The following is a 23,244-nucleotide window of genomic DNA, read 5'->3' as shown; positions in this document are numbered from 1 at the left end:
GCGTGCGTGCGTGCGTTGGACGTGCGTGCATGCGTGCGTTGGACGTGCGTGCGGACTGTACCTGTTGCAATGGCGATGATGCGTTTGGCCTGTTCCCCGCCGTTTGTCCTCACGCACGCTTGACCTGAGGGCGCACTCGAAATGACGGCGACTTGTTGCAGCGCGGTCTGGTCAAGGCGGCTGTCTGATGCAAGGCTGCCCAACCTGGCTTGTGATGCTGACCTTGGGGCAGACTACATCTATAAGGCCTGGCAGATTGCATGCGCCATGCAAAGGTTGTTTGCTGCTCGAGATGCTGCCTGCTTCCGAGGGACAGGCAGTTGACCTCTGTTGCCGCAAAATCTCTGCATCTGCCAGCCGGCTGCCGTCGGATGCTTCTGCTGCTCTCTGCAGCCAACTCGAGCTGCATCAATGTTCGACACCATCACACTCGCTTCACGGTCTATTCTACGGCGATGTCCCAGGGTATGAGTTTGAATGCCAAGGTTCACAATGGGCGTGACTGGCGCGTGTGTGATTCCCTGTAGCAGACGCTTGGTGATAAGTTATGGCAATCCCTGCGCGTCTCAAACCAGCCAGCCTGTGGCCGCCCCCCTTCCCCCCCCCAAAGGAGCAGCACGACCAGATCACACCTCCCCGACCACTCACACCTCCCGGTGATGTCAATGTGACCATGGCTACCGCCAAGGGATTGTCCCAGTCTCCCAGTCCTTGTAGGACCTCCGTCTTCAGCGCAGTCAGAACGGCCCTGTGCTCAGCTCTACAGCTCGAGAGCATACAGTGTTATTGTCCTGCAGTAATTTTTGTGGCAAGGTTACGCAGGAGCTTTGGGTAAGTAGGCAATCGCGAAGAGGACTTGAAAAAGGATTGGCGACTTGCTTTTACCTGCTTGCCTCTGGCTTCCATATCTTCAGCAATGCCAGCATGCTATCCAAGCTTCCTCAAGCATTCCTGATCCTGACAGCCTCCATCAGTGACCAGAGTCAGGTTTGACACCTCACAAGGTCTTGACTGATATCAGTGCTCTGAGGGCAAAGTGTTTCACTCACTGACTCATGACTGCAGCCCAAACTGGTGCTGATGGGTCTTGTTGTCAGAAAAGTGGGCTTTGTCAATACTCCAGGACCTGTTGTGATCACTGGTATCAGGCTCAGAACGGTCTTGGAATGCTGCAGGCATGAGCAGCTTATACATGTATTCCCAGACCTCTCTGTGCAAACCTCACCTGTCCTTGGCCATCCCACAGTTCCCAGCACCCTGAGGGCCTAACAAGAACCACGATTCTGTCCAACTGCCAGGAGTTGTACAGCCACAGAATGATGGAAGTAAGAAAGACTCAAGATGGTGCCTGAAGATGCAATGGCTGGAGAATTGTGCAGAGTTTGGGAAGATAGGACTACTGGTGCTGTGAATGAGGCGTGATGGAGTGGAGGCTGAGCTGACAAAGTAGGCTGGTGAACATATCGCTGACTACCGTTTGACAGACCACCAGCCAAAATGGTCTCCGTTTCCCGCGCTCCAGACGGCCTGCTGCCTGTTGCCTGCTGCCTGCAGGGCATTTCTTCCGGCGGGCAGTCGGGCGGGCGCTCAACTCGACCCGACTCGACTCGACTCGACTCGACTCGATCTCGGCACCCCTCTTGCCTCCACCCTTCCATCATCCTCACCATCCCGTCCAGCCCTCCATCCAGCTCGCCATCCTCATCCCCTGCTCGAGTCGCCCTAGGATTGGCGGCAATCGTCCCGTCGCCCTACGCGCCTCGTCATCCTTCCCGCTCCTCCGTCTCAAAGCACCTTGGAAGTTCAGAGACATGGTCCCATCCGCCGCCCGCTGCGCTTGAAACCCCTTCCTCGCTTTCCCCCCCGTCGACATCGCTCACTCGGTCCCTCTCACGCACCTTACTTCTCCTGCGCTGCGCTGGTTGGCGTCTCTTCGTCATGTTCGCGGCCCCTCTCCGCGTCGGGGCTTCCTCGACTGCGCTTCTCGGCCTGCGGCAAGGTGCTTCGGCCCCGATGGGACACCTCAGCCTGGCCCACTTGTCTGCGGCAGCACTACACAACGCCAGGTCCTATTCGCAAGCTTCCAGAACTTCCATAGGTCAAGCCCCTCTTTCGCCGTCACGGACATGCACTAGCCCGTCGATCTTTGCCTCCGCTCGTCCCGGTCAGCCGCAGCTCTCGCTCCTCTTTCGCAATGCCGCCGCCGCCGCCTCTGCGGCCTCGAGATGCAACAGCTCCCACGCCCGCAACGATACCACGCGCACCTCTGCCAATTCCTCCCAGCCTGTCAAGCCTGCCCCACAATCCTCATCGACCCTGAAGCAGGCAGAGAGCGCAGTCGATGCCGCCGCCGCAAAGGTCGAGGCATCGTCCTCGTCGCCCTCGTCGGCCTCGCTCGCTTCCCGGTTGGGCAACGCCATCAAGGCACGGCTGCAGGAGCAGATGGCAAAGTCGGCGCCAAAGACAAAGGACGGCACTCAGTCGCCCACACCCGTCGCCACTTTCCCAGACATGAAGCGGCTCATCGGCCTCGCCATGCCACAGAAGCGCACCATGCTCATCGCCCTCGCCCTCCTCCTCGTCTCGTCGTGCATCTCGCTCACCATCCCCGCTGCCATCGGCCGCGTCATCGACTTCTTCACCTCTGGCCAGTCAAGCCTGTTTGGCTTCAGCTTCGGCACCGTCGCCTTTGGCATGCTCTTCGTCTTTGCCATCGGCGCGGGCGCAAAGGCCGGCAGCAACATCCTCCTCGAGCTCGCCGGCGTCCGCGTCGTCCAGGGCATCCGCGGACAGGCGTACCGCAGCGCGCTCCGGCAGGACGTCGAGCTGGCCGACAAGGGCGCCGGCGACACCGTCAGCCGCCTCAGCGTCGACACCAACATTGTCGGCGACTCGCTCACCTCGGACATTGGCGACGGCCTGCGCGCCGGCGTCACCGTCATCTTTGCCGGCACCGCCATGTTCCTCCTCTCTGCCAAGCTGACGCTCCTCATGATGGCCGTGGTCCCGCCCGCCGCCATCGGCGCCGTCTTCTACGGCCGCTACCTCCGCGACCTCACCCACAAGACCCAGGACGCCGTCGGAGCCATGACGCGCCTGGCCGAGGAGCGCCTCTCGCCGCCCGCCTTCCGCACACTGACCAGCTTCAACACGCAGCGCCAGGAGGCCAAGCGCTTTGACGCCAAGGTGCAAGATATCGTGGCGCTGCAGACCAAGGAGGCGTACGCCAGCGGCCTCTTCTACGCCGGCACCGGCTTCGTCGGCAACTGCGCCATCCTCACGCTCCTCACCTACGGCGGCCACCTGGCCAGCCGCGGCGAGATCTCGGTGGGCGACCTGACGTCGCTGCTCATGTACACGGCCTACCTGGGCGGCGGCATGATCAGCCTCACGTCGTTCTTTGCCAGCGTCATGAAGGGAGTCGGTGCGGGCGCGCGCGTGTTTGAGCTCATCGACCGCGAGTCCAACGTCCGCCTCGGTGCCGGCGACCCGCTGCCGGTCCCGGCATCGTCGTCGTCGTCGCCGTTGAGCTCGGCGCGGTCCAAGACGCACTCGCTGCCGATCCGGTTTGACAACGTGCACTTCAGCTACCCGTCGCGCCCGCAGCAAAAGATCCTCGACGGCGTGTCGCTCAGCATCGAGCCGGGCAAGTCGTACGCCCTGGTCGGCGGGAGCGGCGCGGGCAAGTCGTCGGTGCACGCGCTGCTGCTGCGGTACTACGACCCGGACTCGGGCAGGATCCTGCTGGGCAACCGCGACTTGAGGGAGCTCAAGGTGGAAGAGGTGCGCAAGGCCATCGCCGTGGTGCCGCAGGAGCCCGTGCTGTTTGACGGCACGGTCGAGGAGAACATCACCTACGGCACCGACAATGCGACGCGCGAGGACGTGGAGCGCGTCATCCAGATGGCCGGCTGCGGCTTTATCCACGACCTGTCCGACGGCCTGGCGACGCGGATCGGGGCGAGGCAGCTGTCGGGCGGGCAGCGGCAGCGCATCGCCATCGCGCGGGCGCTCGTCAAGAACCCGTCGATCCTGCTGCTCGACGAGGCGACGTCGGCGCTCGACTCGGCGAGCGAGGTGCTCGTCAACCGCGCCATCGAGGAGATCATCCAGAAGGGCGAAATCACCGTGTGGATCGTGGCGCACCGCCTCAGCACCATCAAGAGCGCAAAGAACCTCCAGGTTCTCGAGCGCGGGCGCATCGTCGAGCAGGGCACCTACGACGAGCTCGACCGGCCCGGCACCCGCTTCCGCAAGCTCATGGCCGCCCAGCTCGAGGCGGGCGCGGCCGAGATGGAGCATGCCGAAGACGAGGACGGCGAGGTCCAGCAGGCCGACGAGACGCAGAGAGATGTACGTACCTAGACCACGGCATCCTCCTTTGGCACATCCCACCTGTCCCTCCTCCCAGCCCTGCCCTGTCCTGCCTGGCGTACGCTATCGTCCAGTCCCCCACCACTTTCTCCGTTCATTCCATGCCAATAGACTTGGATGCCAGACACAGGCCTAGCGCGCGTCCGAGAAAGCGATGGCGGTCCATCTGACTGACTTTGTGTTGTCCCCGTTCCGGCCTGGTGCGTCATTCAGGTAACGGCGACGTCTCGTCTTGCGGCCCCTTCGTCGTCGTCGTCGTCGCTTGCATCAGCAACCCAACGACGGGGGTACGCCACGCGCGCCAAAACGCCGCCACCATCTACCGCCGCCGACGACTCCACGGCCCATGCCGGAGAAGGGGTGGACGACCTCTGCATCCCGACGCAGGCGACATGGAGCGTCTCGAAGCTCATATCGGACCAGACGGGCCGGGAAGAGATGGATGCTTCGACGCTCCTCAAGCTGTACCGCCTCTCTGCGTTGCAGGCGCCCGCCGCGTCGTCAGCCGAGTTCGAAGAGGTGCGGCGGCAACTGACGGGCCTGATTGGGCTCGTTCATGCCGTCCGGTCCGTCCAGCTTCCCCCAAACCACATCGAGGAGGAGGGAGGGGAGGGGCAGCTGGTGGATTCCAGAGTCTTGGCTTCGTTGGAGGGTTGGTGTGATCGTGTTGACCAACCTGAAGTCGAGGTGGGAGAGCATGTGGATCGACAGGGTACAGAGGTCCTCGATCGTGATGTCCTCCTTGGTGTTTCCGATGCGGAGGGAGCAAAGGAGGACACAAGTGGGAAGGGCAAGGGGCAGGGACGGTCGTATGCCGGTTTCTTCGTCGTCGATCGTACCTAGACAGCCGCCGCCGCCGCCACCGCCGCTAACCTCACACATCAACGACATCGGCTCCATCTGTTCCCGCGCTGGGGCCCCCCACTAAACAGCCACGGCCCTGATCCTGAGCCGAACATACATGATCGACCACCTATCCTCGGCGGCGTCGTAGCAGTCGGGCCTCAGCGCCGCCTCGACCTCGTCGAGCACGGCGCCGCGCGTCCCCTCGTCGTCGAAGGCGTTGAGGAAGGGCCCGGCAAACGTCGACAGCCAGCCGCGCAGACCCGACGAGGGCGGCAGCGCAGTCAGACGCGGTACCAGCTCGCAGTGGCGTACCTCGAACCCGCCCTCGATCAGCAGCGCGCTATACTGCTCGGCCGTCGGGAAGAACCTGTCTCGACGTCGGGGCCGGGCCAACGGTGCGGAGCGGTGCGGTGCGGTGCGGTGCGGTATGGTACGGTCAGTCTTCGACCGACCTACGAGCCGCTTGGCGGCAATCAGCAGCTATGCGTCCGGCGTGCTCACCAAGGATCCACCGCGTCCGGATCGACGCCGCGTCGACGGCAGCTCTGGTGCAGCAGCGCTCGGATGCCGATGCAGTTGAGGAAGCCGCCCATCTCGGCCGCAAAGACGCCTCCGCGCTTGAGGGCGGTCCGGACGCCTCGGATCACTTGGGACGGCGAGGCCTTCATCCAATGCAGCTGCAAGTCACGAACGGGTGGTTCATCCGCCGCGCCCCACCAGGTCGAGGCCAGGGTCAGTCCTGACTGATTAGGGGTGCGACAAGCACGGCCGCGCACCAGGGCCGAAAATGTACTCACCGCTGCGTTGCTGTGTTGTGCCACAGATGTGGGACGACGAGTGGTTGGCGGGTGACGCTCACGGTTAGCATCAACTGCAGGTCACCCTGTCATACAATGACGAGGGGCCGAGCGGCTCGGGCGCCACTATCGAAACAGCCCTAATTGTCGCAACAGGTCGCCACGTACATACATATGTACTACCAACAGTGCAGCACAGGGCGGAACAACTCACCTGAACACCTTGTCGAACGTGCCCTCGAGGTCGTGTCCGAGGCCAGTGGCGAGCTCGTGTCCATCGAGCACTCGGAACTTGACCCGGTCGCCGAGCCCGTCCGGATCGCCCTGTTGGGCAGCAGCAGCAGCAGCGGCGGCGGCGGCGGCATCGCGGAGGCGGGTGGCCTTGTCAATCATGTCGGCCGAGGCATCGATGCCGAGGACGTGCCCGGCGGCAGTCGCCGCTTGTTCCGGCCTCGAGATCAGCCGGGCGACATCCAGGGTGAGTTCGCCACTTCCTGCGGGCGGTCCATTCATTCATCGATGCCGACCAGGACCCGGGAAGGTTGGGCAGGACAGTTGTTGCTCCTCAGTCATCGTGGGTGCGACGAGGGCGGGATCGTAGCGGCGCGGCGCTGCGCTGCGCTGCGCTGCGACGTGCGAAGCTCACCGCAACCTAGGTCCAAGATACGTTCGCCGGCCTTGGCATCGAGCAGACCCAGGACCGGAGAAGTGTAGGCGGGAGAGTAGACCTGTCGTCTCACCCCGAGCGGTTGGACGAGCGTCGCGCGGTCAGCCCCGTCTGAGCCGTCGTCGAATCCCGTCGCAGCCCAGCTTCATGGCTGTAGCCGGAGATGGCCCCCGCCAACGCTGCCGTACTCACGAACGAGGCATTCTGACGGTACGCCTCGGCGTTGTCAGAGCGGTGATACCGTTGGCCGCTATTGGCCATCATTGCGGATGGGGCTAAAAGGGGGGGCGTCGTGGTGGCATCGAACCCTCTGCGGCGTTAACCAAGCAGCCGTTCCGATATACATATCGTTCTTCTCCTCCTCCGCCAAAGCTTGTCGAGTCACAAGCTTCGTCAGGCTGGCTAGACTCTGGCTAATGACTCGGGGTCATGGCGGCGAGATTCATCTCACTTTGCCATATTAGCGGATGGAATGTCGCTCTTCATCACTTGGATATGCTGGATGGAGCGGAGCGGGTGGCCGGGCGTGGCGAGAGGACCTGTTGCGGTGCCGTCCAGGGGCAGGCAGAGACCGACGCGACGCACCACAACCTCGGTCTGGCCTGCCTACCTCTTTTGATTGCGCCGCCATGGAGGCGTGACAGATGCCGCTGCGCTGTCCGAGGACGTGGACGAGAACGAGGACGAACGGACGCCATGAGCAGCAAGTGTTATGTAGGAGGCAGGCCTGACGACTGCGCCTGCGGAGAACGATGATACGCCGCCACGCCCTATACCAAGGCCCTCTCATCGATTTCGCCAAGATCCAGGACGTTCGAGCGGGCCTCTCCTTCTCTGGCGGCCGCTGACCAGCAAGCTTTGCTGTTCTTCTGCAGCGGACCAAGCGCAGGCCGGCAGGCAGGCAGCAAGCGGATGAGAGGTTTCTGCCCGCCCGCCCGGCTGCTCGGCTCACCGGTGGGTCGGGCACACCCAAGCGGCTCTCTTCCTATGCACAACTGCGCGAGAATTCCGGTCCACTGCTGCCCCGCACTTCGTAGCTGATGCCGGAACAGTATGCCGCCTGCAAAGACGGGCGGGCGGGTGACGTCGAGCTACTCTATCTGTAGTCGCACCGGACTCCCGGAGACAGGCTTCGGGATCAGGACCCGCGCCTTCCATGCCCGCCAGCAAGCTGCACCCTAGCCTAGCTTCCTGGCGATGGCGGGTTCGGCTTCGGACTTCCGTCGCTCACCATTCGGGATTCTACGCCCGCCCGACCCACTCCTCCCGGCGAGATGGCCGACGAGGTTGCACACACGGGCTTGCTTTGTCCACGACCACGAAACAGAGGGACGGGCGGCAAAGACCGGCAAGCGACGGCGGCGCCGAAGTTCGTAGGCAAGCTCTATCTTACCTTTGGGCGAGACCGCACACCCAGCGCCATGAGAAGCGGCAGTACCACCCTTCGAATGAAGAGACGGGCGTCGGGCCCCATCCGAAGGTGGGCAACGTTTGCCTTGCTGTTACAGAACTCAGAGTAGACTCGAAGGGGCCAGTGCGCTCAGCATCACCATCAACACCCACACATGCAGCGCCGTCTAAGAGGCAGGGGACCACGGAAGCCATGCCATGATGCCTCGTGGCAATCTCTACGTACGTGCGTGTCCGAAGAGTCGGACATGAAGCCCTCCGTCCAGCTGCCCGCACACTCGTCCATCGCATCGTTGCTTGGATGTGTGGCTGTGCTCGGTCGGTCGGACGGACGGATGGACGGCTCAGCTGCGGGCTACAGAGGCCGGCGGAGCGGATCGTCGTCGGATTTTCGCGACCGTCGAGAAAACCCTTGCCTCGTTTGGCGGCGACAGAGAGAGAGAGAGAGAGGAACCGACCAGCAGGCGCGGTGGCGAGGGCGGAGGGAACGCCCAGCGTACGTACACCCGTTGGCGCTTGTCGAGACACAGCAGCCCGCAGGTCCGAGATCCAGAAGAAGAAGAAGAAGCACCATAAACTTCTCCGAGACGTTTTCTGGCTGGCTTCTGAAGCCGGCGCACCTATCGGTGGTACGTGAGAGAGAGAAAGGGAAAGACAGAGAGAGCCAGGAGCCAGGTACAGCCGGTATGTACGACCTGACCCAGAGGGCGGCGGCTGCCACCAACCCGAGTCGCTGCGACGCTCTGCGACCACCTGCGCGGCTCCCTCCGAGTCGTGAATGCACGACGCTCGAGCGAGGATCGCCTGAGGCTCGGTAGATCCGTATCCGTCACGACCATCTCTTCGCCGCCGTGATGCCGCTGTCGAGGGGACCTGGATCGCGCTCTCGACTGCCTGCCAGGCTGCCTGCCTGCCTGCCCGATTTTGGATGCTCGTTGGAGCGAGTAGTGAGCGAGCGGTGCGCGCCCTCTGTGTGGGCCCTTGCCGTTTGCGTCCTCCCATCGCTGCCTCGGCCAACGCCCTCGTTCCTCTTCTCATTCACAATTGTTCCAGATCCGGCCTGCCTCTTTCTTCCTCGCCGCCTCGACGACAGCCCCACGACCACGACGATCACCTAGACGACGACCATCACGACCACCACCGCTACCACCATCGCGCAGAGACCCTTCCGCCTAGCCATGCTTGAAGCCGCCGCGACAACGTCCGACAACCAGCCCTCGACCCGCTCCTGATTCCCTTCCTCCACCTCGCCTCGCGGTTCCTCTCGCGCGGCACTGCCCGCCACTCGACTCGCCTCAACCCGTTCTCCGGCCTCGTCGTCGTCTCCATCGCATCTTTGCCGCTCGAACTACCCGCGAAGCCGAGCGCTATACCCCGATCGACATCGTCCCCGCCCACCGCTGCACTAGAGAACAGTGGCTTGGTCCTGCTTCCGCCGGTTCACGTTCAAACAAAAAAAAGAGCAACCGACGGCCGCTTCTCATTGCAATGTCGACGAGCAATGCTCCCAACGCGCCCATCTACGGCCATCCCCAGGGCGCGGCCAGCCTGTCCGGACACGACCTCTCCCTCTACACGTCGTCGCAGGCATCCTCGTCGTCTTCTTCCCTGATCGACCCTTCCAGCGACAGGAGCTCGCTTTCGGGCGGCCACGGCAACGCCTTCAGCCCTCGGCCGGGCTCCGGGATGCGTTCGGATCGGTCCGGACCCGGCCCTTCGTCGTCGTCCCAGGGCTTCGGCTGTCCCAACTGTGGCAAGACGTTTGCCCGAGATGACCTGCTCCGCCGGCACCTGGCCCGCGAGGCGCGCGCGCTGGCACAGCCGTCCTTTGACCGGCAGAAGAGCTGCTACGAGTGCGCCCGCAGCAAGGCGAGGTGCGACCTCGAGGTGCCTGCCTGCGGACGTTGCCGGTCGCGCGGCAAGCAGTGCGCCTACGCGCCTCGGTCGGGCAACCCCAACGTCCGCAAGGCTCGCCACGGCGTCATGGTTCCCACCACGCTTCCCGGCGGCTCGATGCAGGATGCGTCCGGCACCATGGCAGGCATGTCGCCGATGCCGCAGGGACAGTTCGGCGCCGACGGCAACGGGGGACAGCCCTGGGCGATGCAGTCACCCGCGTTCGGGCCGGGCTACGTCAAGAGGGAGGGCGAGGCCGAGTACGACAGCACCAGTGACAGCGAGTTTGGCAGGTCATGGAACGAGTCGTACGGCGACCAGCTCCGCCTCGCCCGTTCGATGTCCAACTCGTCGAGCTCGGTCGGCTCGAGCGTGGGCTCGCCGCAGCGACCCTACGGCCTTTCGGACGTGCCAGACTCTGCGCCTCCAGCGATCGGCCACTTTGGCTTCTCGTCCAACATGGCGCAGGGGTTCCAGCCGCCTGCACGCACCGAGTCCCCTCACTCGTACGGCGAGGTGCCCCTGGGCCCTTCTGCCAGCGTCCACGCGATGCACGGCGGGTCTGCGAGTCGGTCTAGCGGCTTCTCGCGGACCAACACCGGCAGCATCGTGACCAACATGGACAAGCAGGGTGCCAGGTACGCCCAGGACGAAGGCGAGGAAACGCCGATCGTGCGGGTGACCAACAGCTTCGCGCAGGCGACCGGCCTCGAACCGCGAGATCCGCACGACCCCTCGACGAGTCATCACCTGACAACCCCGGGCGGGCGGCAGAAGGCCACCAGCCTGCCGCATCCCGGCGATGGGCACACTCTGGGCGACTCGGACATGTCTGATGGGTGGAACCCGCGGATGACCCACGTTCCCAGTCAGGCAGTGAGGCTGGGACCTCCTACCCACCCTGGCCAGTCGCTGATGCCTCCACCGCCGCAACCTCCGTCTTTGATCACGTCGAACCTGGCGCGGACGGGCAGCCAGATGATGTTCCCGTCTCCCGTGCGGCCTTCGCTCTTCACCAACGGCCTGGACCTCTCGGGCTGGCTCGAGGAGCCCGTGGTGCCCTCGCCGCTCTACCGCATGGGCCCGGGGTTCCACTCGACGCAATTCATGCCTTTCACGGGGATGAGCGGTGGGATGCTTCAGTCGCCCATCGTCGAGGCGCCGATTTCGGCGCGGTTCGCGGCATCCCTGGCTCAGCTCGTTGGGGCGAGCAGCGCTACCGCTGACGGTATCGGGAACGTGCAGGCGGGCACCGCTGGCAACGGCGAGAGCGCCCCCGGGACGAATCCCGCGCAACCTTCGCTGCAGACCAATGTCGGCGTCGGCCCGAACCGATCCCTTTCGGATCCCTCCGGCGCTGCGGCGGCCTCGCGCTTTGATCAGGACGGCACGCTTCCGCAGCAAGGTGCGGAGCTTCCGACTGCAAAGCAGTGCTGGACGGCTCCCGAGCAGAGCGGCGAAGTCAAGGCCTCGCTGGCGCAGCTCAGCGCCGCCTGCTTCGTATCGGTGCCGTCGTTCCTGGCGCTCAACGACCCCGCTGCTCCCTGCCCCCCCAACATCCACCGACGCTGGCTGCTCGAATTCCGCAACACGCAGCTCTCGCTCCTCGCCAACGCGCGGTGCGTCCTGGCGGGCTACTTTGTCCGGCTGCCCGCCAGCGAGGGTTTCGTGTGGAAGCTCATCGCCGACCAGATCAAGGCCATCATTGTGGGCTCGGTAGGCCTGTGCGGCAGCGATACGAGCGAGGTCGAGGTGCTATCGGCCGTCTCTGCGCTCTGGATGTACCTCGTCCTGCTCATCTTCACCGACGATGCGGCTTGCACGCAACACGTCGACTCGGAGCTGCTCGACAGCGGCCTCTGCGCCCTCTCGGAGCTCTCGCAGAACCTCTCGGCAAGGCTGCGGTCAGGTGCGAGCGCGGGCGCTGCCAGCGAGGGGAGCGGCGCCGGCGACGCTTCGACGGCGTCGGAGGCCGACTTTGCTGCCTTCAGCCAGAGCGAGACGACCATTCGAAACCTCTTTGCCGTCTACTCGTTGCTGGTCCTGCAGCGCTTCCGGGAAAATGGCCATCTGCTCAAGGACAAGCTGGTCGGCTGCGACCTCGTCCTCGACATTCCGCTACCGGCGGGGGCCGCCGAGTTCGAGGCATCGGACGAGGAGCAATGGCGGGCTGAACGGACAAAGGCGGCCGAGGCACTGCGCAAGGCCGAATGCCCCTCGACGAGGCCGACGCTGCGGCATCTTCTCGCCGCGCGCAAGTCGATGGCCTCGCAGGATGTTCAGCAGCAGCAACAGTCCGAGCAGGAACCGGCTTGGGTCAAGGCCTACTTTGACGGGCAGGATGCCTTCACCAACATTGTCCTTTCCGTGGCATTGGCGCTCGACGTGGATCGCGAGGCGGTGTCGGTCTAGTGCCGCCTCTACTGCTCGGCCTTCATCTTTCCCTTCGGCCGCAATCAGGTCAACACTTAGAGCCCTTGCCGTTTCCCTCCTCTGTCAGGGCCCCGACGCCGCGCGCCTTTCTTACTACTGTAGCCCTACGTTTGCGCTCTGGCCGGTCGGCCGTACACTCTGGCGTGCCATGCTGCTCGGTAGAAACGGACAGATCGATACCATTTCCCCTCTTGGTCATCCAAACGATGCAGTGCGGAGGTGCGATCAAAGGCGCGGCGGGCGGTCGGTGTGCGAGGACGACGGAGGCCCGGCAAGAATGGACTCGACGAGGAAATTGCACGGGCCGGCTGGGCAGGCTCATCACGCAGGCCCGACCCTGGGGACGCGCCCGACGCGTTTCTCTGTTGATGACGGATGGAACTCGGAATTTGACGCACCGCCCTCGCCCTGCCTGGCCCTGCCTGGGCTGGCCTGCCCCCCGCCCTGCCCCGCTCGGCCTGACAGACCAACACCGTCCGAGCCTGCTGCCTGGTGCTCATTACTCACCAGCTTCTTCTCCACCACCACCAACAATACCACCACCGCCATCACCGCCCTCACTGACCGCCATCATCGACGCCATCATCGCATCGAAATCTGATCTCGTCTCGTCTATACCCTGGATCGCCACCTGACCCCCTGATGCTAGACCGCTGAGGCCTTTCTCACGCAGCCATACCGGACCCACCCCCGGTTTGGCCAACATCGCACCGGTTCCACAGCTGGGCCCACACCCCGTAGCCACGTCCTGAGGCACTACGGCCGACAACGGTACCAGATCACACCACCCTCGGGACCTGCCAGCAGCGCCGACAACATGGACTTCCACTTCGGCACGCCCTCTCGGCTCGAGAGGCAGATCGCACAAGACCTGATGCAGGATCAGTCCGAGCTCGATCTCTCCCTGCCAGGCGGCGCGGCAGCTGCCAACGGCAGCATGTCGACCTCTACCCGACACCCTCTGACCAGCTACACCAACAACCACGCTTCGTACTCGCGTGCATCTGCTTCGTCGGCCGGATCCTTCCGCGACGACCCCAGCTTCGATATCTCAAACAACCCTGGCCCTCTCAAGGAGGCACAGAAGCCACCGCCATCTCTCGCTGCAGCCGTAGCGAGATCTCACAACCCGCAGCAGAGCCCTGTCCAGGCTAAAGAGAATGTCCAGCCTCGTCCGGGCTCTTCGCAGTCGTCGTCCGCCTCGTCGTCGGCAGGGCCTAGAGCAAAACACGGCTCGGCGCCGCCAGTCGAGGAAGAGCCCGAGCATGGCATTCCGCCATTCTCAGCGTCCTCGTCGATCTCTATGGACCAGAACGCCGACAACTCCCGGACGCATCAGTTTCCCGATCCGTACGGCCACCTCCGGGCGCCTTCTCCGCCTCTGACCTCGACGCCACAGAGAGCGGGCCCCGCATCGACTGTCGGCTCACGCTCACGCACCACCATGACGATCCGCCAGGCCCACTTCGGCGACGCGGGCGGACGGAGTGTCAGCCGGAGTCGGGGCACCGCATTCGACAGCACATTGGGCTCAACCACGCAGGGCGCAAAGTCGCTGCGTTCCGCGTCGTCAGCGCTCGAGGATCTGACTGAGAGCTCCATTGCCTCCGAGGACAGGGACGTCGATCAGGACGCGGCCGCGACGGATGGAGCCGATGCCGTCTCATCCAGACGTACGCCGGCGGCGGCCAGGGACTTTGTCGTTTACGACACTGTGTCGGCGGCGGCTCCCTCGGAGACAGAAGAGGGTTCGGCTGCCGATGCCGACGCAGATGCCGAGGTCCAGACGGGCACTATGCACCTCTCAGAGATCGATCCTCAAACGCAAGACGGCACAACCGCGCCCGGGGTCGATGTGCCTGAGTCGCCGCGGCAGCCCGATCCTCGTGACAGCCCTCTCGCTGAGAGCTCCGGAAGCGACTGGAGGAGGCGAAGGGAGGCGCGGAGGCAGCTGGGCGATGTCAACGATGAGTCCATGATCGACGACGAGGAGGAAGACGCGACCCGAGCGCTAGCCGCATCGCACACAGACACGCAACCAACGACGGCAGAGGCGATGGGTGCATCGGGGTCCACTGCCCAAGACGACTCGTCGTCAATGCCGCCGCCGCCGCCTTCGATCGACACCAGCGGTCAGACTGGGGCCGACGTCGATGGCGAGAGGAGCGCCACCACCTTTTCCAGCCCAGCCGCAGCGCGACTGGCTCGTCAGGCCGACCGAGTGGTGCTTGGCAAGAGCAGGCTGGGGCGGGAGCTCGATGCAGGCGTCACGCCATCTCGTGTCCCTCCTCACGAAGGCTCGTCGCGCCCAGGCACGGGTGAAGACGTCGATGCGGGGGCCGTCAATGGGGCAGCGACACCCCGAGCACAGACGAGCGCCGCCGACCACGAGAAGATGAAGGCGTATCTGCTCAATAGCGTCAAGGCGACTGCGACCATCGGGAGCAGCCGGAAGGATACGCGCATCCGCACCCTCGAGCGGCTGCAGGCCCAGGCCATCCTGAGCCAAACGCCGGCCCGCGTCCCTGAGGAGACCCCGCAAGGTGACGATGAGACCTCGCCATCAAGCGCCGACGCCATCACGCCCAGGCACCGGATGGACAGGCTCGGCAAAGCCAACACGTTTGCGGCCGGGCGGACGCCTTTGCCAAAGGGCGGCATCGCTGAACTGCTGCGTCGGGGAGCTTTGTCGCGCCTGGGCGACACCAGTGACCGCTCCGGCAGCATGCAGAGCCAGGTCTCGCCTTATGCTGCGTACGACGGCTCGTCGCGCGGCGGCCAGGACAACCAGACCATCCTCGAGTCGCTCGCCGGCCTGTCCGAGGCGTCCTCGAACGACCTGACAGCCCCACCTCAGACATCCGTTCATGGACCTTTAGGCCTTCGTGCCAACACCTCCTTCCCCGGCCTCGGCGCGGCCGAGGTAGGCACGGATGCCAACGCGGCGGCGCGCCCTCGCGTCGACCCTTCGCGGCTGGCCGTCTACCAGAGCAAACTCAACGCCAGACTCGATGCGGAGAACGACGAGCTGAAGAGGGAGCGCGACGAGCTTTCGCGGCAGCTCGAGGAGCTTCGCAGGCAGAACGGAGAGCTGCGCCGCGGATCCACTTCTGAAAGCGTCTCCACCGACATGAAAGCTGCCGGCTCTCCTTTGCCTGGAGCTCAGAACAACGCCGCGGAGGATCTCCTCGCCGAGCGAGAACGCGCCAATGCGCTTGACAAGGAGGCTCAGGAGCTTGCCGATCTGCTGGACGAGCGCGAGCGTGAGATCGAGACGCTCCACGCCGAGCTCGAGCAGGTCCGCAACGGAGCCGATTCCGCCGACGCCCAGGGCGATCGGGACCCTGCTGGCGACGAGAGGAGCGGACGGTCACAAGCATCGAACGACGGCGAGACCGCGCAGCTCCGCTTTGAGATCGAGGAGCTGCAGGCCCAGCTCAAGGAAAGGGACGAGGACATCATGGACCTCGAGGACCGGCTCGAAGACGAGCGCAAGCAGTTTGAGCAACAGGTCCAGCAAGCTAAAGCCTACTCGTTTGAGACCCTCGAGAAGGTCGAGGCCGCTCGGGACGAGGCGCTCGATCGTGCCGACCGGCTCGAGAACGAGCTCGAGGAGTCACGCCAGGCCTGCGATCGCCTGCGCGCCGAACTCGACTCCCAGCAGGCCAGGGCAGAGGGCAGGGACTCGGCAGAGACCGAGAACGTCGAGCTCCGGCAGCAAGTGTCTAGTCTCTCGCGCAAGGCCCAGCAGCTCGAGCGGGAGGTCGAGACTGCACGCTCCGAGAGCAAGGAAGCGTCGGATCGCGCCAGCGAGCACGCTGAGCGTGTGCAGGCGCTCGAGAGGCAGGTCGAAGCCTGGAAGGCCGAGGTGGCTGACCTCGAAGCTGATCTCGAAGAGGAGCGACATCGGGCGGAGCGGGCGGACGACGAGCTAGCCGCGTTGCGAGCCGAGGAGCAAGACCCCGACGCCACCGCCAAGCGGTCCGACCTCACCCGCAGCGTCGGCAGTCAGAGATCTCGCTCGAGCGCCGACAGACGAGCGGCATCGCTTGAGAGGCAGCTCACCTCGGCCCGAGAAACGATCGAGCAGCTTCAGTCCCAGATCGAAGGCCGAGCGTCTTCGCCCACGTCCGAGGCCGACAACGTCCGCGCCAAAGATCTCGAAGTACAGCTGCTCAAGAAGCAGAAGAGCGAGCTTCAGCTCCGCGTCGACGAATACCGCAAGATGATCAGCGCCGGCGTCGGCAGTAGCTTGGCCCTCCTCTCGCAGCAGCAGCAAGAACAGGACCAGGAGATGGCCCGATCCGGCGACAAAGGATCGAAGCTCTCGCCAACGACGCCGGGAGGCCGGTCGCCTCTCCCCAAGTCGGTCCTGAATCTCCGCCACATCAGCCCGATGAAGACGCCGAGGTCGCCCGCCCCGCTCAGCGAGGCATCGTGGCTGTACAACGAGTCCAGCCTTGGCGGTGCAGGTGTTGCAGAGAGGATCGCCTTCCTTGAGTCGGCGCTGGACGAGGCCAACGCCTCGATCGATGCCAAGCTGCAGAAGCTCGACAGCGCCGGCGTGGCCCACCTCACGTTGGCGGAACGCCTAGAACGCGCCAACCAGAGGATCGCCGAGCTCGAGGCGGAGCTGGAGCGTCTGAGGATGCGAGCGAGTGCGGCGGCTGGAGCTGCCGGCAGCTCCAGCTTCTCGGTCAGCGACAGCCCCAACAAGAGCACTCGCAGTGCGGTGCAGCGGCAGAGGGTGTTTGCCGACGTCCACGCGCAGCTCGAGGCACTCAAGAGCCGATGGGCCAGCGACCACGACCAGCTCAAGACGCGCGAGGCCGAGGTGGAGCGCCGCGAGCACGAGCTCGCCGACCGCAGCCGCGAGAGGCGCGAGTATCGCGGCGTCCTCGCCGAGCTGGACCGGTTCCGGACGGCGGCCGCCTCGCTGCAAGATGACCTGCACGCCGAACAGGTGCGCCAGCGCGAGATGCTGGCCAAGTCCAAGGCCACGTCGCAGGAGAAGGCCGACATCGAGACGAGGCTGATGAGCACGCAGAGCGAGCTCGACGCCGTCAAGCGGAAGCTGCAGGACAAGATGGGCGGCCTCGAGAGCCTCAGTCGGCAGCTCTTCGACAAGTCGACCCGATCGGATGGCTCGGATCCCCGGAGCCGGTCCGGCATGCAGGCGCAGGTCGATGCGCTGTCGCAGCAGGTCGAGTCGGCCCAGGCGCAGGTCGAGGAGCTCAGGCAGGAACGCCACGACCTCCTCTCGCAGCGCGCCGATCTGCACGCCAAGTTCGCCAAGGTCAACGAGCGGTACGAGTCGGTCGCGGCCGACCTCGCCGTGTCGAGGCAGGCGCTCGCAGCGCACCAGGCTCAGCTCGACGAGCAGATTGAGCAGATGGAGGCGACCCACGCCGCGCTGCGGAGCAAGCGGGCCGAGTACGCCGAAGTCGTCGGCGATCGCGACAGGCTGCGAGCCGAGCGCGACGACATTGTGCGCGATGTTGGGCGCTTCGAGAGCGAGCTGCGCAGGGTCAGGCGCGAAGCCGACAGGCAGGGCAGCGACCTCGAGGCGCTGCGGGCCGAGCGCGAGCGCGCCCAGCGGAAGCGCGAGAAGGACGACGAGGACAAGGAGCGGCAGCGCGCGAGGGACTTGCAGCAGGTGCAGGAGCTCGTCCGGCAGCTCAAGCTCAAGACCAAGGAGGTCGAGGACGTCAAGGCCAAGCTCGAAGAAGCCGACCGCATCAGGTGAGTGGCGATGCGATCGATACCCAGCCCACAACGCGGCCGGATGATTCGAACTGGCTGGCTGACTTTGCCCGCACGTGCTTCCTTTTCCCCCCCTTGACGTTCACGACGACGATGACAGATCCGCCGCGCCACCGCCCTACGTCAGCTCGTCGCATCAAGCCGCAGTGGCGCAGCAGCACCTCCTCGAGCTCCGGGCGCAGCACGCGCAGGAGTGCAAGGGGCTGATGCTGCAGATCCGCTACCTCAAGGCCAAGCTGACGCGCGAGAGCGACCTGCGCTCCGACCTCGCCCACCAGAAGACGTACATCACCCTGCTGCTGCGCGGCCTGGTCGAGGTCGACGACGAGATCGACAGCCTGCTACTCCACCTCCGCATCGAGGGCGACGAGCGGCGGCGGCAGAGGGACGACATGGTGGCGCGCTTCAACCCGGCCAGGAGGCGGTGGAACGTCGCCATCAAGGCCGTCCGCGCTGGCGTGAGGATGAGGTGAGTCGGCTCGGCTCGTTCAGCGGTGCTTCCCTCGCTCGTCTGCCGTCGAACTCCGTCGTGGCTGACCCCGCCCGTTTCTCTCGCTCTCCGCTCCCTTGCCCCTGTACACGTGCGGCGACGACAGGATGATGGCGACAAAGTGGCAGAAGGCATGCGAGATGAAGAACTCGCTCGCCGACGCCCACCAGGCCGTCCGCCAGAGAAGAAAGGACGAGGCAGAGGCCATGGCGCGAAAGGGCGCCGGCGAGGGCGACAAGCACGGCCACCTCGCTGCCCCTCGTGCTCGCCGTGCCCCCGCCAGCCAGCCCTCTGCCACCACTCGTCCTTGATCGGCGAGGACACCTCTTCTGCGCTCACCTGTCCCTTCCGCGACTGTATCAAACTCCCGACGACGTCGCCCTCATCTCGACCCGGACCCGGACCCCTGTATCACCATGGCTTGGACATTATCTGTCGACTGAGGAGAAGAAATCCCGTTTTCCAGTTTCCGCTGGCCCTTGACGCGCGTCCGGGGATGTGTATCGTGATGGCGTGCTCTTGATGTGCGTCCGATAGGTTCGCAGAGGCGGCAGCGCACCAGCCTGCTCTGCCTCTACTCTTTCTCGAACTCGTCACTGTCCTCGTCATCTTCATCTTCCTCTCCCTCTTGATCATCCTCGTCTTCCTCCTGCTCCTCGTCGTCCTCCCCTTCCCCCGGCTTCCCCGGAATCTCGACGTCGGGGACGACGGTGACGTTATCGCCGCCGCTCCAGTCAGCAAAGAGCTGGGTGAGGACGAAAGTGGCAAAGTCCGGGTGGGTCCAGTACTGGAGGTGGGCCGAGAGGGCGTCGAGGTACTCGCTAAAGCCAATCGAGCCCGCGAGCATAAAGTCGATGCAGCCGTGCGGGTTGAGGGCGCGGAAGCGCCGCTCGCCCCGCTCGAGCATGTCGAGGTCGACGTGCTGCCCCTCGTCCTCCGGCCCCGCCTCGGGCGAGGAAGGGGCGGTCTGCAGCGAAAGGCCGCGCTTCTTGGCCGTGTCGAGTGTTCGGCGCGGTTGCAGGCGCTTCTGTAGCGTTCCGACCTCGGTTGCCATGGGCGCTGGCTCGTCTACCAGCGCCTGCTTCGACCCGCCGTCACTGCCGTCGTCGGTATCTGCCTCGCCGTCCTGCTCGTCGTGGCCCCGGCCCTCGTCGCCGTCCTTTTCATCGCCCTCCTCCTTGGACTCTCGGTCGGCCTGCTCCCGCTTCTTCTTGGCGTCCTCGTCGAGCTTCTTCATCTTGCGGACATGCTTGAGGAAGTGCGAAGAGTCGAGGATCTTGCGTCCCAACTCGCGCTCCTTCTGCAGCCGCCTTTCGGACGCCGCGATCTCGTCGATGTCGGCCGCCCCGTCCTCCGATCCGGGCTCGTCATCGTCGTCGTTGCCCTCCTCGTAGCGCTGCGCCTGCCAGACAATCTTGCCGACGCCCTTGAACGGGTGCTCGCCGTACTTTTCAAAGATCCTCGTCACGCTCAGCCGCGGCAGGGCGAGGGCCTGGAGGAGCGCACCGGCCGCATCTGCAATCGGGATGGGCTTGACCATACTGGCGTAGGTGCGGTCCGCCGTGGCTCCCAGCTGGAAGGCGACCGGGTCGGTGGGATTGTAGATGTTGTAGACTGTCTCGGTCGCCAGGCAGCCGTACTTGCCCTGTGCATCCCAGCTGGCGTCCTCCTCGCCTTCCTTGGCTTCCGCGCGGCTGCGTAGGGTGCCACGCCGAGCGATGAGCTGCCCGCCATCAAGATAGAGGAAGAAGCCCACGGGAGAGCCGATGAAGAAGAGGTTCTTGACGTTGAAGTGCAGGTGCTTGTTCTCCTTGAGCCGGTCCGGGTCCTCTTCAGCGACCTCGTGCATCGGCGGCACGCGCGTCGGCTGCGCAGATAGAATGTCGGTCGCCAGCGCTGAGCCGAGCGAGTGGCCGATGATCGATACGCGCCCGCCCTTCCTCTCAAAGTCCGGGTTGCGTCGGCAGAAGAGGCGGTAGGTCCGGTTGAGCTCGGCGGTGACGGACTCGATCATCTTCTGGCGATGGTGAGAAAGGTAGAATGGCACATCGAGGACCACTTTGCTGATGACGTTGCGTACGATGGGGATGGCGGCCGAGTTGGTCACGTCGTCCAGGGTATAGAAGTTGTCGTTGCCCTCGGGCTTCTCGTCAAACTTGAGCGCGCGACGCCAGCAGATGGGGATGTACTGCGCCCTCCGCCCTCGTGCCAGCCTGCGGACCGCCGGGTCGGCCGCCTGCTTGTTGGACACGTTGCGGAGCCGCTCGACGTCGTAGACAAAGTCGAGAGCGTCAAAGTCTTCGGTAAGCTGCTGTCCGATGCCATGGATGGCGAGCACCAGCTCCGGCGGCTCGTCCTTGAGATCCTCGTCGATCTCGGGCTGGTCGCTTTCCTTGGACGCGTCGACCTTTTCCCCGCCGCCGGATCCCTGCGCCGTGTTCGAGTTGCGCTGTCGGTCCACTTCGTCCTCGGTCGCCTTCTGCTTGACCCGCCGCTTGCCCTCCTCGGCGGCGTCGTCCCTGCTGTAGCCTACCATGCGCAGCAACGCCACGGCGGGGCGGGTGAGGGAGTCGCTCGATGGCCACAAACGCGACGCAAACGACTTGCGCTCGTCCGTATCATCTCCGCTGGCCTTTGAGGGGCTCGACTCGTCGGCACCACCACCTGCAGGAGGCTTGCCGCCCGGGCGAGCCGCGCCCTCCCTCTTCGAAGCGCTGCGGGCGCCAAAGGTGGAGCCCTGCTCCTGCCGGCGCTGCTTGGCGTCCCCGGCCTGATCGCCCGACTCGTCGTCCGAGGCGTCCTCATCGTCGGCGGCCCAGGGCAGCGAAAATGGCAGGTAGGAGCCGCTCGACTTCTGGCGGGCTATGGCCTCGGCCTTGTCGAAGCCGCGGACGACGATGGACCCGCCCAGCACCGAGAGGAAGCGACCTCGCAGGTCCTCGGAAAAGATGCGTCCGACCTCGGCGTCCTCGAAGAGGATCCTTCCCTGATTTTCCATGCTCGGCAGGGGGACGAGGTCGTCCTTGTCGACCACCTCTTCCTCGTCGCTCCCCTGTTTTGCATCGCTGCGCTTGCCGTCCTTGGGCTTCTTGACGTCGGTGGCAGCGTCCTCGCCGCGTGTCCAGGGTCTTGCCTTGTCGTAGGCGGCGTCGAGATCTCCGCTGAGGTGATCGTCCCACGAGATGGGCGCGTAGGAGCCGTCGGTCGAGGACGAGTAGAACCACTCTGCGCGCACCACTTTCAGGAGCACGCCCTTCCAGAAGACTGGGTAGAGGACCATGCGCTCGAGGTCGACGTCGAACAGCTTGTCCTCCATGACGGCGACCTTGGAGCGGCGCTCAGACTCTGGCTGGTCTGGGTCCAGGATCTCGTTGACCATGGTCTTCCCGTCCTTTTGCTTGGACGAGGGGGCGTCGCTGCCATCCGCATCCGTGTTGCGGTCGTCGCCGTCGCTCTTTGCCTTGACACCGTCGCTGCCGGAGCCTTCGTGTTCCGTCGCCTTCTTTGCTCCCTTTGCCACCTTTGTCAGCGGCGTGTCCGAGCCGGTAGGTTTCGACATGGCGCCCGACGCCTGGTCGGCGGTCTGCTTGATGGTGCGCTTGGCCTTTCCGGGCAGGTCTGTGACGCCGCTGATGGCCGAGCGGACGGCATCGACGCCCGAAGGCGGTGCGGTGGGCATAGGCGGGCGCTGTCGACGCTTCGCCTTGGGCTGCTCTGCTGCATCGTCGCCTTGGCCGTCACCCTGTCCCTGTCGTTGCGTACCATCCTCGTCGTCCTCGTCATCGCCCTGGGCCGCCTCGAGGCTCTCGGCCCACTGTGCGCCGCCGAGCTGCTGCCATCGCTCCTCGAGCGCCTTGTCGTCCTCGACGGCAAAGGTCGCCCATCCCTTGCCCCTGGCGTAGAGCCATCTCGGACGCTTGTCTGGCGCGGCCGAGACCGAAGACGTCGGTGTCGGCGCATCCCGAAGCGGCTCGGCCGTCGGCGTGGCCGAGTCTTGGCTCGGCGCCGCCGGCTGGTTCTGCGAAGTCATCCTCGATAAGGTGTCGGGTCGATGCCGATTAATGGAGCGAAGCAGGATGATGGCAACAAGGCAAGCAAGGTGCTGCTCGCTGGTTCTCGTCGCTCTGGTAGGCGCGCTTCTTCTCGTTGGGTTGGCTAGGCGGGTGGCCCGAAAGCTCGGCTCGCATCACAGGGCTGCACCGCCTCCGTCACCTCGCCTGGCCCTTGCAGCGCGCTGCTTGGCGGGGCGTTGAAAGGCGAGTGGGGAGAGGCTCGGAGCCGAATTTGGCCTGGCGTTACGCTCCGCCTTGCCGGTTGACCGACCGCCGCGCTGCTGGATCTGCCGCCCACCACAGTGGCGCTGGCAGCACAGCTGTTGTATTAGGCTTGTCCAGCGTACCATCCGTTACGCACAGAGCGCACGCAGTAGTTGCGGTGTCGGGATGGTCGAGTCGTGCCTCGACTCGGTCCATACCGTCGTGCGGGCCTGATTGCTATTTCGGTGAAGCGAGAGGGGCTCTCCAGCCCGTGCAGCTTCGGCAAGCGGGCGGAGGCAAGCTGGCCACCTG

At 64.9% G+C, this 23,244-nt stretch overlaps 5 protein-coding genes across 5 annotated transcripts; 3 read left to right on the top strand and 2 right to left on the bottom strand.

Moving 5' to 3' along the window:
* Positions 1 to 1,938: 1,938 nt before the first annotated feature.
* Positions 1,939 to 5,217, top strand: PFL1_02560 (uncharacterized protein; the record flags this gene model as incomplete). Its single annotated transcript, XM_007880076.1, has 2 exons — positions 1,939 to 4,353; positions 4,588 to 5,217. 2 exons carry the CDS (start codon positions 1,939 to 1,941, stop codon positions 5,215 to 5,217), a joined length of 3,045 nt encoding a protein of 1,014 aa, XP_007878267.1.
* An 81-nt stretch (positions 5,218 to 5,298) lies between these two features.
* PFL1_02559 (uncharacterized protein) lies at positions 5,299 to 6,948 on the bottom strand (the record flags this gene model as incomplete). The annotated part of the gene is made up of 6 exons (XM_007880075.1): positions 5,299 to 5,587; positions 5,722 to 5,897; positions 6,018 to 6,027; positions 6,232 to 6,511; positions 6,664 to 6,745; positions 6,877 to 6,948. 6 exons carry the CDS (start codon positions 6,946 to 6,948, stop codon positions 5,299 to 5,301), a joined length of 909 nt encoding a protein of 302 aa, XP_007878266.1.
* Positions 6,949 to 9,582: 2,634 nt separating this feature from the next.
* Positions 9,583 to 12,402, top strand: PFL1_02558 (uncharacterized protein; the record flags this gene model as incomplete). Its single annotated transcript, XM_007880074.1, has 1 exon — positions 9,583 to 12,402. The coding sequence occupies one exon, from the start codon at positions 9,583 to 9,585 to the stop codon at positions 12,400 to 12,402; it is 2,820 nt and encodes a 939-aa protein (XP_007878265.1).
* Positions 12,403 to 13,240: 838 nt separating this feature from the next.
* PFL1_02557 (uncharacterized protein) lies at positions 13,241 to 18,987 on the top strand (the record flags this gene model as incomplete). The annotated part of the gene is made up of 3 exons (XM_007880073.1): positions 13,241 to 18,165; positions 18,287 to 18,655; positions 18,783 to 18,987. 3 exons carry the CDS (start codon positions 13,241 to 13,243, stop codon positions 18,985 to 18,987), a joined length of 5,499 nt encoding a protein of 1,832 aa, XP_007878264.1.
* A 263-nt stretch (positions 18,988 to 19,250) lies between these two features.
* On the bottom strand, positions 19,251 to 22,706 carry PFL1_02556 (uncharacterized protein; the record flags this gene model as incomplete). The annotated part of the gene is made up of 1 exon (XM_007880072.1): positions 19,251 to 22,706. The coding sequence occupies one exon, from the start codon at positions 22,704 to 22,706 to the stop codon at positions 19,251 to 19,253; it is 3,456 nt and encodes a 1,151-aa protein (XP_007878263.1).
* Positions 22,707 to 23,244: the final 538 nt, after the last annotated feature.

This window comes from Pseudozyma flocculosa (assembly GCF_000417875.1).
Source record: "Pseudozyma flocculosa PF-1 unplaced genomic scaffold scaffold00007, whole genome shotgun sequence".
NCBI lineage: Eukaryota > Fungi > Basidiomycota > Ustilaginomycetes > Ustilaginales > Ustilaginaceae > Pseudozyma > Pseudozyma flocculosa.
This window is presented reverse-complemented; position numbering and strand designations above follow the sequence as displayed.